General features: G+C 39.5%; 1 protein-coding gene across 1 annotated transcript in view; it reads left to right on the forward strand.

Moving 5' to 3' along the window:
- Positions 1-15,044, forward strand: part of LOC121497722 (MAM and LDL-receptor class A domain-containing protein 1-like) — a 417,847-nt gene that overhangs the window by 325,163 nt on the left and 77,640 nt on the right. Inside the window, 4 exon segments of the mRNA XM_041767461.1 lie at positions 8,686-8,838; positions 9,280-9,300; positions 9,303-9,384; positions 9,849-10,216. Of these exon segments, the coding sequence (XP_041623395.1) occupies positions 8,686-8,838; positions 9,280-9,300; positions 9,303-9,384; positions 9,849-10,216 (624 nt within the window).

Raw genomic sequence — 15,044 nt, forward strand, 5'->3', positions numbered from 1 at the left:
GGACCCTCTAATTCTATATACTATATTCCCTCAATTTCCCCTCCGTCTGGAGCTTTCCAGCGCTGCTCGGTGAACTTGCTCTTGCCCTGTCCTTCCAGCTGGTCTTCTGGGGGAGGGGCTGCTGTGCTGACTCTCAGGTGTGTGCACCTGGGGAGATGCTCTGCCCTCCTCTCCCCGCACCAGGTGCACGGCTCAGTGGGAGCTGTTGACCCCGCGAGGCCCCTGTTCCCTGGTGGCCCCGCCTCTCCCAGGCACAGGGTGACACCAGGAGGGACAACCCCACCGGCGGCGGCCAGGTCTCCCCAGCCCTGGAGTCCGCTCACTCCTGCAGTAACCACCGGGGCTCCCAGTCCGCAGGGGCCTGGGTGCTCCCGGGGTGGGGGCCGCTGACCTGCACAGGTCGGGGTGCTGGGGCAGGAGCGTCCTCGCTGTCCTGGGCCCTCCCCGCCTCGTCCTGTCCCGGGGCGAGCGCAGGATCCCGGCTGTGTCCCCGGCGCCCTGGGGTCGGGGCCTGCGCTGCTGGAGCCGCGCTCCCGGGGAGCCCCCTCCGCCCGGAGCCCCGCCCGACCCACCCGCTGCTCCCCGAGGCCGCGGGGCGGCTCCAGCCCTTTACGGAGATGGGCGGTGTGGGGGGCGCTCTCCCCCGGCGCCCCTCTCCTGTCCGTGACCCCGGGACCGGAGGTTCCCCGCCCCCCCCCCCCCCCCCGATCCCGCCCGGGTTCCCTGCTGAGCGCCTTTCCGTCCGGGAAGAGTCCTGGGGATTGTCAACCTTCCCGCTTCCCGGGGCGGGGCGCCCTGTCCCGAGGCTCTCCCGGCCTTGGCGGCTCCTCGCGGGCCCTCCCCCACCGGATTCTTTTTTATTTTGTTTTCCGCCTTCCTGCCTTCTTAGAAGCGAAAAGCCTCCTCTCTGTAGCGTTCTTTACATCTCAGTTCGAATTCGGAGGTGTTCAGGACGGTTTGAAAGTTATCTCGGGGTGTTGGTGGGGCCTGGTGCACTGAGGACCCCACTCCTTTGCATCCTGCCCCGCCCCCCGTTGCCATTGTTTCAGATGCTCAGGTCAAAGACTTCAAAATCATATGGATTCATCTTTTTTTACATTTTGTAACTGATGCCAGTTATTTCTATCATGTCTGCCTTTAAAATATAACCAGAATGCCTCGTTCTTATCTCATCACTACCTCCCTGGTCCAGACCATTATCATTCCTTATCGGAATTTTTGAAATCTCCTTTTCTTGCTGATGTCACCTATTTTTATCTTTTCTCAGTACAGTAGCCATGGGGATGGGATTAAGTCAGAATTTGTTAAAGCATCCCTAATCATTTCCAATACCTCAAAATTAAAGCCAAAAAATTAAAGTGATTGCTCTGAGTTTACCTAGTTGCCAGGTTTTCTATGACACCTCCCTTGATCACCATCTGTGAATTTTCAACCGTTCTCTGTCCTGCTCTATTCCTTTCTTTTTTTGCCTTATTATCATTAAATGAATTATATATGTCTTACTTATTTATTTTGTTTTTCAATATCTCACCTAGTGTCCCTACCTTTCTCACTCACATTATTTAAATGCCATGAAGACAGAGATTTTTTTCTGTTTTCTTTTCCCCATTTTACTTTTCTGTCTTCTTAGAAGACTCTATACCTGTGCCAAACATATAGTGTGTACGCAGTACATCTTTGTCAAATGAATGAAGAGTGAATGAATGAGTACTTGTTATTCTGTTGTCATAATTTCCTGTTTATAAATTTCCCATGTTAGATTCTAGGCTCCCTATTGGTGAGCACTATATATATATGTATATATATATATATACACATATATATATATGTATGTATTTTATATGTATATACATAATATTTAATGTAGGATGTGTTGAGAAATGTGAAGAGTCTGAAACTTTACTTATAAGCTGGCAAGTTAGCCTGTGCAGTTCTATGGATGCTGCCAAAATAGGTGAGACTTCTGGTTCAGAGACTAAAGGATATATTATTAATGGTGTAACACACAGCATAAATGTCCTGTTTCCCTTAGTTCCTCTTGTTCCCTGAGTCCCAGGAGCAGCTCAGAGGGGCCCAGGCAGATATGCATAAGAAACAGGTTTTGCATCACAGCTAAGAAAGCATGAGTTTATGGAACCCAAATCTTTTATAGTGGGATTCAAGCAAATGTGTCTGACCTATATTTAAGAGGAGTACATTTTCCTTATTATATTATACAAGATAATAATTTTCCCTCTCTTATAGATGGAGTCACTACTTCTATTTTTCATGAGCATTTACTGTTTTAATATCCTTAAAAGGATGGTCTGGTACAAAGGGCAGTTAATGGCTCAGCTTATAGGACATGCAGAAACATGAGAGACCCTGGAGAATTATGTCCCAATAGTACCTCCACTGGTCAGATTACCAGGAGACCCTTAAAACCATGTGTAGAATAATATAATTAATAATTGCTACTTCAAATGCAATAATTTTGAATGTAAAGTGTTACTGTTTGTGCATTGGTGTTCCTTTAAAAGATTTCATCTATTTATTTATATAGCAGTCTTTTTGATTTCATGGTACTTTTACAAATATTTGACTATTTTATGCTTTAAATAACTAATGAATATTAACTATTGATGAAGACTACAGTTATTTTAACATTATAACTCCAAAATTATTATAACTCCATTTGAATGCATGAAAAAGCCTGAAGCTCAAAGAAATACTATGAGTAGAGAACATGTTCTAAAATAGTATGCATAGTTTTAATGCATTTAAAGCTTATAATAACCTCTGCTTAATCAAATCAAATAAAGTAGAACCTCAATGTACTAGAATACTCAAATAACTTTTGTCCTCCTTCATGCAACTTTCAAGGAGGGTTATGAAATCTAGGAAGAAAGAGCGATAAACAGGGAGAGTTAACCTAGTGGACTTACAGTTATCATAGCTATACCTCAGAGATATTGTGGTTTTTGTTCCAGACCACTGCAGCTAAGCAAGTATCACAATAAAATCAATTCTTTGCTTTTCCAGTGCATATAAAAATTATGTTTGCACTATACCTTAGTCTGTTAAGTGTGCAGTAATATTATGTCTAAAGAAACAATGTACATACCTTAATTAAAAAGTACTTTATTGTTAGAAAATTCTATCATGCAAATTTTCAAGGAGTCATAATTTTTTGTTGGTGGAAGGTCCTGCTTCTATGTTGATTGTTGCTGACTGGTCAGGGTGGTAGTCACTGAAGGTTGGAGTAGCTGTGCCAATTTGCTAAAATCAGACAACAACGAAATTTGCTACATCAATTGGCTCTTCCTTTCATGAACAGTTCTCTGTAGGATATGATGCTATTTGATAGCATCTTACCCTCAGTACAACCTCTTTCAAAATTGGAGTCAGTCTTCTCAAACCTTGCTGCTGCTTTATCAACTAAGTTTATGTAATATTCTGAATCCCTTATTGTCATTTCAACAGTCTTTACAGATTCTTCCCTAGGAGTAGGAATAGGTTATGTCTCAAGAAATCACTTTCTTTTTTCATCCATGAGAAGCAACTCCTAATCTGTTCAAATTTTTTTCCCCCACTTTTAAAGCTCTCATTTTTGGCATTAGTACTTTATAAAAAATTTTAAGTTTTTGCTTAGATTCTAGTTGGTTAGCATGTGGTGCAATATTGGTTTCAGAAGTAGAGTACAGTGATTCATTACTAATGTATAAAATCATGTGCTCATCACAAGAGCAACCAATAATACTCATCACCCAGTTCGCCCATCTCCCCTCCAGCAACCCTTAGTTTGTTCTCTGTAGCTAAGAGTCTCCTGTGGTTTGCTTCTTTTTTTGTTTTCCCTTCCCCTATGTTCATCTGTTTTATTTCTTAAATTCCACATATAAGTGAGATGATATGGTATTGATCTTTTACTGACTTACTTATTTCATCCAAGTTTTATTATGAGATTGCAGCAGTTCAGTCACATCTTCAGGTTCTACCTCTAATTCTAGTTCTCCTGCTGTTTCCACCCCATCTGCAGTTATTTCCTCCACTGAAGTCTTAGGCCCCTCAAAGTTATCCCTGGGGTTTAGAGTCAACTTCTTTCAAATTCCTATTTATGTTGATATTTTGAATGCTTCTCACGAATCACAAATGTTCTTAATAGCATTTAGCATGGTCAGTCCTTTCCAGAAGGCTTTCAATTGACTTTTCCCACATCCATCAGAGAAATCAGTATCTATGGCATCTATAGCTGTATGAAATGTGTTTCTTAAATATTAAGCCTTGAAAGTTGAAAATGACCACTTGATCCATGGGCTGCAGAATGGATGTTGTATTAGAGGTATAAAAACAGCATTAATCTCATTGTACCTCTCCATCAAAGCCCTTGGGTGCCCAGGTGCATTGTTAGCGAGCAGTCATATTTTGAAATGAATCTTTTTTTTTTCTGAGCAGTCAGTTCAACAGTGGACTTAAAATATTCAAGAAACCATGTCATAAATAGATGTACGGTCATCTAGGCTTTGCAGTTCCATTTATAGAGCACAGATAGAAGAGATTTAACATAATTCTGAAGGGCCCTAGGAATTTCATAACAGTAAATGAGTATTGGCTTTGGCTTAAAGTCACCAGCTGCATTAGCCCCTAACTTAGAGAGTCAGCCTGTCCTTTGATGCTTTAAAGCCAGACATTGACTTCTCTCTAGGTATGAAAGTCCTAACGTCCACTACGAGGCTGTTTAATCTACATTGAAAATCTGCTGTTCAGTGTGGCTGCCTTCATTAATTCTCTTAGCTACAACTTCTGGATACCTTGCTGCAGCTTCTGCATCAGCATTTGCTGCTTCACCTTGCATTTTTATGTCATAGAGATGGCCTCTTTTCTTAAACCTCATGAACTAACCTCTGCTAGCTCAGACTTTTCTTCTGCAGCTCAACTAATTAATTATTATGACTTTTTTTTTTCAGAGCAATTTTCAAGTCACAGAAAAGTTGAGGAAAAATTAGAGATTTCCCACATACCTCTCCTGCCCTAAACACACACACACACACACACACACACACAGAGAGAGAGAGAGAGAGAGAGAGAGAGCCTCTCCTACATCAAGATTTCCCAGGGGGCAGGGGAGGGGGCACTTGTCACAACTGATGAATCAACACTGATACATCATAATTACTCAAAGCCCATTATGATCCACTCTTGGTGTGATACATTCTGTGGGTTTGGAAGAATGTGTGGTAAAATCTATTTGTCAATATGGTATCATACAAAGTATTTTCATGACATTGCTCTTGTATTGAAAAACTCTTGTGAATCACCTCATCAGCCTTCCCCCCACCTTTAAATTGTGTCAACCATTCCTCCTTTTACTCTTTTCATATTTTTGCCTTTTCCAGAATGTTAAATAGTTGAAAGCTTACAGTATGGAGCCTTTTCAGACTGGTTTCTTTCACTTAGTAATATGCATTTTAGTTTCCTCCATGGCTTTTCATGGCTTGATAGCTCATTTATTTTTAGTGCTGAATAACACTCCACTGTCTGGGTATAGTACGGTTTGTCCACTCACCTATTGAGGGACTTTTTTTTCCCCATGTTTTGGCAGTTAGGAATTGCCATGTACAGTTTTCTGTGTGGATGTGTTTTGGGCTCCTTTGGGTATATATCAAAGAGTACCCTTCTATAAATTTTTAAGTCTTTGCATGAGACCCAAATTATCAGCTCCAGTGCTTTGCTCATTTCATGTTTATTTCTTATACATGATTCTCTGTAGGAATCATCTCAAACCATCAAAGAAGTTCTAACAGTAAGTCTGATATAAGACCATCTGATTCTGTATCCATCACCCTGCCAAGGTTCCTGGGCTCCTACATAAATTTAATTTCTTCTCTCCTAGTGAAAAGCTCTCAACGTGACAGTGATAGTGTAGGGTGATGGACCTGCGTCTTTCTACCAAATATCCCCTAACTTCCTTTCCTTGGGGGTAACTACTATAATTATATTTATATAACTAATAGTGGCAACAAGGGTAATTTTACTGAAAATAATTAAAAGCTGCTATAGAGTCACTAGGTTTTTTACTCATATCCATAGAAATAGAAATAGACAAATAAGTTTTAGAAACTTTATGTCAGGGACACCTGGGTGGGTCAGTGGTTGAGTGTCCACCTCTGGCTCAGGGCATGATCCTGGGGTCTGGGATTGAGTCCTGCATCAGGTTCCTGTGAGGATCTTGCTTCTCCCTCTGACTATGTCTCTCTCTGTCTGTCTCTCTCATGAATAAATAAGTAATATCTTAAAAAAATTAAAAAAGAAACTATGTCAACAGGTATCCTATGATGAACATAACAACCTCTAGCACAAAGCTTGGTATACAATAAACCCTGAAGTAGTGATAACTGATTCTTGCAAATTATGTTGTTTCTGATAATGATGATAATTAAGGAAGTCAATAGTGAGGCTCCAGAAAAGTGAACAATCTTTGAACCTCAATTGTTAAAATTTACCCAGAATATTATATCTCTAAGTCTGAAAATATTACTCAGCCATTAGAAATGACAAATACCCACCATTTGCTTCAATGTGGATGGAACTGGAGGGTATCATGCTGAGTAAAATAAGTCAATCGGAGAAGGACAAACATTGTATGTTCTCATTCATTTGGGGAATATAAATAATAGTGAAAGGGAATAGAAGGGAAGGGAGAAGAAATGGGTAGGAAATATCAGAAAGGGAGACAGAACATAAAGATTCCTAACTCTGGGAAACAACCTAGGGGTGATGGAAGGGGAGGAGGGCGGGGGGTGGGGTGACTGGGTGATGGGCACTGAGAGGGGCATTTGATGGGATGAGCACTGGGTGTTATTCTGTATGTTGGCAAATTGAACACCAAAAAAAAAAAAAAAAAGAAAAAAAAGAAAAGACTTTTTTTAAGATTATTTATTCATTTATTTATGAACAACACTGAGAGAGAGAGACAGAGACTTAGGCAGAGGAAGAAGCAGGCTCCTTGCAGGGAACCCAATGTGGGACTCAATCCTGGACCCTGGGATCACGACCTGAACTGATGGCAGTTGCTCAACTGATGAGCCACCCAGGCATCCCAACATACAGAATTTTTAATAGCTGTTCTTATGAAGTGTATATTTGGTTAACAGCTAGCTAGATTAATTTCAGCTGGTTTATTACATCTCTGACCAGCTGAGGTGAGTTTTTAAAATGTGTATAGAAATCTAAATATTTGGGAACACAGTATATTAGATAGGCGTATTTAAATTTTAGCAGCAAATCATCTGTTAAAAATTGCTGTCTTTGATGGATCTTATCTAAGAAAACTAGAAAATTGCCACAGTGGTTTCTGAAATTTTACCACCATTAGTATATTCATTTATTTCTACATTGGTATCTCCTTGGATAGCAGACAATAGACAATAAGGCTCCCTTTCCAGGTAACTATGTGTGATAGCTATTCCATAGTAGCAATAACTTGTTTTCTTTCTGTATTTTCATAAAAGTACTCCTGGATCCTTTTTTTTTAAAAAAGATTTTATTTATTCATGAGAGACAGAGAGGCAGAGACATAGGCAGAGGGAGAAGCAGGCTCCCTGCAGGAACCTGATGTGGGACTCGATCCCAGGACCTGAGATCATGCCCTGAGCCTAAGGCAGATGCTCAATCACTGAGCCACCCAGGCGTCCCCCTTTGGTTTTTTTTAATTGTCTGAAAAAGGAATCAAAAGCATTACTTTCCCAGGGATTGAAACGGCAACTACATACTTTGAAACCACTGAAATCTAGGTATATTTATGAGTTATTTATATATTATGTATTTATAAACAGAGATGGCCTATAAAAATGTAGTTTTAAATATTCTTAGCATTTTCCCCCAACTTGTCTTAATTATCATTGGAGTGAAAAATCTTTGGATTTCAATCCATTTATATAGTTTCCTAACTCTATGACCTTAGATTAATAACTTCCCTGAACTTTCCTTTCTTCCTTGGGCTATTGTGAAAGTTGGATCTATAGAAAGTGTTTAGTACAGGGACTATGACATAGGTATCTATTAAATATTAGCTATAATTCATACTATTATTATAACTTCTCAGTCCTGCCTTTCTCTTCCTCTTTTCTAATGGCTTTGTGGAAATTAACTATTTCTTACCTATTTCCTGAAAAGTGGGTCAAATTATTCTGCCCTATAAATATTATGCAATGCATACAGTACTTTGGGAAATAAACTCTACAAAATTGGTGGTGAACGTAATATTAATTATAATAATCTTGGTTTTTCAAATTTTAATTTTTTGAAGTAGCTACTTTTCATATTTTAGTATAAAATAATCTTGTAGGAACAATGAAGTCTTCCAAATAATGTCATAGTGGCAGAGAAATAACATGAGTATCGAATAAATTAGGTAGACCTTGGCAATTCTATACTCAATATAGCTGAATAATGCTGTTTCTTTGAAAAATTATTTGGTAAAAATGTAATTTCTTAAATTGATAAATCTGCTTTATTAATTTTTCAGTATGGAAAGCACAACTCCGGTTTTTATTTCTTTTTAGATCAGATAGGATCCATTTTTTCCTCAAATGTATCCTTTAATGTACTTAGAGAAGTATAACAAGGTGATTTCAGTTGAACTTTACCCATTCTAAAGTATATGAATACTCCGGAGAGCCATCCTAGGAGTCATATTTTGTTTTTCAGGCTCCAAATGTGACTTTGAAGCAGATAGCTGTGGTTGGTTTGAAGCAATTAGTGGTGACCATTTTGATTGGGTATGGAACTCTAGAAGTAACCTTTCGGCTGAATTTGAGCAACAGGCTCCACCTAGGGATCATACTCCCAACACAACTAAAGGTAATAAGCAAGGAGAGGCTTTTGTTCACCCTTGGTCAGGCCTGTTAAGAGAAAGATAAGCATTTAAAGCTCTATGTTACTGCAACAAATAGTGTGACAAATACCTAAATACTGTCAATTATGTTTATGTAGTTAGTATGAAATGACTCCTTTAAGGGTGGTGGGGAGGGAGTATAGATATGCTTTTGGCTGAATTCACTTAAATTATTAACTTTTTGCATGATTTTCAACCTGGAGGTAGATACTAGTTTAGTTTTCATAAGAGCAAATCTGACTCATCATATTTATTGATTTTTAATTGTATAGTTTTAATTTTAGTCTTAATTTTAGTCTTAATTGTATAGTCTTAATTTTAGTCAGACACAGAACTTAGTACAAGGTTAAGAGGCAGGTGCCTCAACTCAGTCGGCTAACTTACAATTTGTATTTGTATCTCAATAGGGCATTTTATGTTCATTCTGAAGAAAGCAGAAGCTTGTCACAAGTTGCCAAACTCCAGAGCCCAACGTTTAGCCAGGCAGGACCTGGATGCATACTTTACTTCTGGTAAATACTAAAAACTGTGGTCAGCTACCCCAGCAACCCGGTGGTTGCAAGCGTACTTCTGCACTTGTTAGACTTTATGATTTGCCCTTGGTTTGGCTTTAAAAATAGGTACTGTTATATTTATACAATTAGCATTTTACTTAGAAGCACATTATCCGTATTTGCTGTGTTCTTTCTTTGGATGAAAGAGACTCTTTCCCTCCAACAGTGGATTATAATTTAATTAACTCTGCCTCCTCTGTTCTGGATGGAACTCCTTGAGAAAGGCTCCCAGGGTCCTGGAGCCAGAGTATGCACCTCAGCTGATAAGCTCTCGCATATGAGCAGCAATGATTACTGCAAGAAATAAAGGTGTCCATTGTAGCTAATTATTAATCAATGGTTGACTGAGTGAAAGAGCCATAAGTTAAATATTTAGTCTATGCAATAAATCATTTCCATTCCTTGTGTTTGTTCTTTTTCAGGTTTTATGACCATGGTCTGTCAGTGGGAGCAGCTGAGCTACAGGTACATGTGGAAGATTCCAACGACTCTACAGTACTCTGGAGAGTATTGTATAACCAGGGCAACCAGTGGTCACAGGCCACTATTCAGCTTGGACGCCTTACTCAGCCCTTCCATTTGTCACTAGATAAAGTCAGTCTTGGCATTTATGATGGAGTCTCAGCTATTGATGACATCAGATTTGAAAATTGTACCCTTCCCCTTCCTGCAGAGAGCTGTGAAGAGCCAGACTTTTTCTGGTGTTGACGCAGCAAGGCTTGCATAGAAAAGCTTCTGTTATGTGATTTGGTAGATGATTGTGGTGATCACACTGATGAGATTAACTGTGGTAAGTGCTTTGTTGTTGTTGTTGTTATTATTATTATTTTGGTCCTTCGTATTTTTACAGTGGAGATCTTGATTTGTCACTGTTTTCTAGCCAATCAAGGCAAAGACAGGAAGCATTGTTCCAGAGTTGACGACGGTGATGAGTGGTTGATTAATCGGGCTACCGATATTTGTTATGTGGACTTATTAACTAGATACTATAGATAAAGTGCTAACCACAATGACTGAGTTTCAGATCTCATGGAATTTACCGTCTAATTGAGAAGATAGATATTATTCAAATATTGTTTTAAAAATACAAACTGGAAGCTTTGATGGGAGATATGGAGAGGAGTGCGGTGACTTTATAATAATGGTATTAAACTTTCTAAAGGAGATGACTTAGCTGAGATCTGAAAATAAAAAAGTCAAAGCATATATATGCAAAAGCCCTGATATGTGACCGTGTAGCAGATGGAGGCCAGCCAGTGCGGTAGGAGCAAGGAGGTGAAGGAGAGATAGGGTGCAGTATAAGGACAGAAATGTGAGGGAGGCCAGATTTGCAGATATTTATAGTCTATATTAGGAAAGTTTTTCTTCATTTGAGGGTTTTTAAGAAGGAAGGTGATATAATAAAATTGGCATTTTAAAACATGTCACTGTAGATACAGAGTGATAAGTGGATTGGAGGAGAGTGGATTTGGGAGACCCATCAGGAGGCCATTGTGGTAATCCACTGAGGAAGGGTGGGTAGCCTGTATCACAGTGGCAGTGATGGAGATGGAGGGACTGATGTTTGGGGAAATACTTAGAAGGGACATTTGGTGATGTTTTGGCTCTAGGGAGCAGGGAGTGCTGTGTCAAAGGTAAGTCTTGAGTTTCTGGTTTAAATTACCAGAAAGTTTATGGTATCTGATGATTGTGTACATTTTATAATTTAATAAACCTAGCACCAGGTAGTGCCCATTGCACTTGCTCCTGCAAATGAATCAGAAGATTATAGCTGTTTTTCACTTCAATTACAAAATCAATCAGAAAAAGAATTTGCATCTTTCTTTGTCCAGAAATAGCAACAATTCTTAAAATTCAAGCTATATGCCTATTACATTGAGAGGCTAATTACAAACCAAAGTGAAGCCATAAAATGCTTGGTGCATCATAGGAAACACTGCATTAAGAAATTTCCATATAAATTATTGTACAGCATGCTGCATATATGTGATCTTTGATACAGTCAGGTGGATTGAAGTCAGAATTACCATGCATCTCATTACACAACTAATTCTTTGAGTGGATATAAATAAAGTTGATAATTTAGACAATGGCTACCATAAGAAGTGTTACTTGTCCCCAAGGTAATTTTTTTTTTGTGGATTTAGAAAGCTTTTTCATCTTTCTGAAGCTCTCCAAAGCCCACTCCTCAAAAAAAAAACTACTATTAACTTAGAATGGAGTTATGTCAGTACAAGTATAATAATCAAAATACTTCTTGTGACTAAATATTAGTGAAAGAGAACAGTAGTGGTATCAGACTGTCAGTTTCTCTCGCAGTTTTCCATATAAATGTATTCCTGGATTCCATAGAATACATTAGGCATCCAGAAATCTATGTTGTATTTCCTAAAGCTTCCTATGTTTAGAGATACGGTTTTTTATTTTAAGGTGGAGCTACATGCATTCCCTTTCGAAATAGAGATTGAACATACAGTCAATATGAAGACAGGCAGTATCAAAATCTGTTGGCTTTAGTGCCAGTTTTATGTCAAAAAACTTAGCAGCTTGACATTCTCCTTCTGTTCCACAGCCAAAGACTGACACCTGGAGAGTACGCTGTGGGTCCCCAGTTCACGTCACAGCTGGGCTTGATTAGTCACAAGTGAGGAAATATCAAACAAAAGCTCATCTCCCATTTGACATTTACTCACTGGGCTCCCATCATTAGTTCTAAGCTCCTGTTCCGTGTTTTTCGAAGACAGATGATTTGTTCTAGCCCGGCTGCATTTATCCACATATGCTTATATTTATTGTTTCAGAATATTATTCCCCTTTGGCACCAAGTGCATTTACTAAGATGAATAGTGAAAGGACAGCTGACATTTATATTTAAAAAAAATATGAACTTAGGTGAATGAAGCTAAAATGTAAAACTATGCATTAATTCTAACTCCTGTTCCTTCTACCCAAATAATGCTAAATGTTTTTATTCTAAAAACAAATCCTTGTTGTCAACAAAATGTTCACATCCTGAAAATGACTACATTACTATATTCTGGAAATTGTGGTAGATAAGCGAGGTGACGGGGCTAGTCAATCCTTTATTAGTGCTTTGAATTCTTCTAGTGCCTGGAGGGGGTTTAAAGCTTAAAAGCTCCCGCTCAAAGGAGCTGCAATCCAGTAAGAAGAAAAGACTGCCTCTCGGGAGATGCTGCCAAGAGCCCGCAGCACAACAGGAGGCATAAATAGAGAAGAGAGGAGTGAGGTGTTTAAGGCAAGTGGGGAAGGTGGTATATGCTAAGAAAAGGCTGGCCTGGGACAAACAGGAAGTTAATTTAACTTGGGAAAGGTAAAGCTTGAAAGAAGAGCTTAGGTTTCAGTTTGCATTAAATGAGTATGTATATACAGGAAGAAAATGATAAATTGCCATGGAAGGCAGAAGAATGGTCTTGCACTGATGGAGGGAAATGTGGAATTGGGGCAAGATGAAACCAAAGGGAGGAGTTTTTCAGCCTGAGGTCTGGAAAATGCTGGCATCAGGATCATGTTGAGTACTTGTTAAAAATATGGATTGCTGGGTCCCCCATATCTAACCAGGTAGTGCTGGTATGGAGCTTCGCCATGGAGCAAGCAATTATGCTGTACACATCAGGTGATTCTGAAAGGTTGGACTCTATTAAAATATGACTCTTCAGTTCTGCATGTTAGAATCGCCAAAGGAGATAATGAAGTATCTTGATGTTCAACTGCACTATTTGTGGCAGTTCAGTCAACATCTCTGGGGGGGGGGGGGGGTGGGCGGGCGAGGTGGCTCAGTTGGTTCAGCATCCAACTCTTGACTTCGGCTCAGGTCATAATCTCAGGGTTGTGAGACTGAGCCCCGTGTAGGGCTCTGTGCTCAGTGGAGAGCCTGCTTGAGATTATCTCTCCCTCTGTCCCCTGAGCCCCCTTTTCTCTCTCTCTCTAAAATAAATAAATCTTAAAAAAAATAAATCAACATCTCTGAAGATGAGTTCTGGAACTTCATGTTTTTTGTTTTGTTTTGATTTTTAACATTCACTGGTGATTGGGACATTTGGCTAAGATTGAAATTGACTGAGCCAGAAGTTTATAGTATTGAGTCAGCCATGGTGCTCTCATCATTTGCATAAAGTCATAGTGCTGGAAATGGTGAAGGATGGGTATAAAAGGCATTTGGAAAATAATGGCTGAAATAATGCCCACCCCCCAGTCTATAAAATATTATTACTTGATATAAATCTAGGATTTATTCACTTTTTAAAAACTATTAGTGTCACATTTAAAAAACATTAAAATCATTAACCTTGGTAGGAGCCAAATATCACAAGTATTCTTAATCATGCTTTTTTTTTTGTCCTTCATTATTTTTTTGTTGTTATTTAATGCCAGTTTCAGTACCTGAGTTCCAATGTAACTTTGAAAATGGAATCTGTAACTGGGAACAAGATACAGAAGATGACTTTGATTGGACCAGGAAGCACGGTCCAACTTCAACACTTAATACAGGGCCAATGAAGGATCATACCTTGGGCACAGCTAAAGGACACTATCTCTACATAGAATCTTCGGAGCCACAGGTTTTCCAAAACAGAGCTACTTTACTCAGCCCTGTCCTCAATGCCACCGATGCAGGGGCTGCACCTTCCGCTTATATTACCACATGTTTGGAAAGCATATTTATAGGCTGGCCATCTACCAGAGAGTTTGGAGTAATACAAGAGGACAGCTGCTGTGGCAGATATTTGGGAATCAAGGCAACAGATGGATAAGGAAACACCTCAATCTTTCCAGCAGGCAGCCTTTTCAGGTATAGATAATGGCTTTCATAATGTGTATTTAAGATGCATCAGAATGTCTAAGGAATATGAAAGATCGCTATATCCTTGAATTAAAAGCCAGTGGAATTTGATCAGAGTTATTTGGAAGCACATTTATCATGCAATTAAGGTTGTGTCAAAGCACGTAAAGTTGCTTTCCTCCTTGACTACCTCCAATAATCTGTGATTAAAATTTCTAAAGGTGGACACATGGCATTGGCAGCAGCTGCAGGTCCCTCTGACTTTAAGTCATTGTTCTCTTGAAATAAAAAATCTGGAGGGAAAAAGAGTTTTGCTCAATATATGGTACTCTGCCAAATGTTCAGGTTCTAAAATCTGTGATTTTTAAATATTCCATCAGACTTTTCCACATTTTATAGGTAAGCAGCAGAAATTTGAGAAGGGTGCATGCTGTGTTGGAGAATCACACAGCTACTCTGGGGCAGAGCCAGAGGTCTAGCTAGGTCTCCTCACTCCTGCTGAAATATTCTTTACTGTGATTCTCACCTACCTTCTCCTTAAAGGAAAACTTGGGGGCAGCCCGGGTAGCTCAGTGGTTTAGCGCTGCCTTCAGCCCAGGGGCTGATCCTGGAGTCCCGAGATCGAGTCCCACCTCAGGCTCCCTCTGAGGAGCCTGCTTCTCCCTCTGCCTGTGTCTCTGCCTCTCTCTCTCTCTTCTCTCTGTGTTTCTCATGAATAAATGGATAAAATCTTAAAAAAAATAAATAAAAAGAAAACTTGGAATGGTGGGTTTAAATGCTTATGTAGCTTTTAAGATTTTATGAAGGCAATTTTTAT

The sequence above is a fragment of the Vulpes lagopus genome, chromosome 8 (assembly GCF_018345385.1).
Source record: "Vulpes lagopus strain Blue_001 chromosome 8, ASM1834538v1, whole genome shotgun sequence".
NCBI lineage: Eukaryota > Metazoa > Chordata > Mammalia > Carnivora > Canidae > Vulpes > Vulpes lagopus.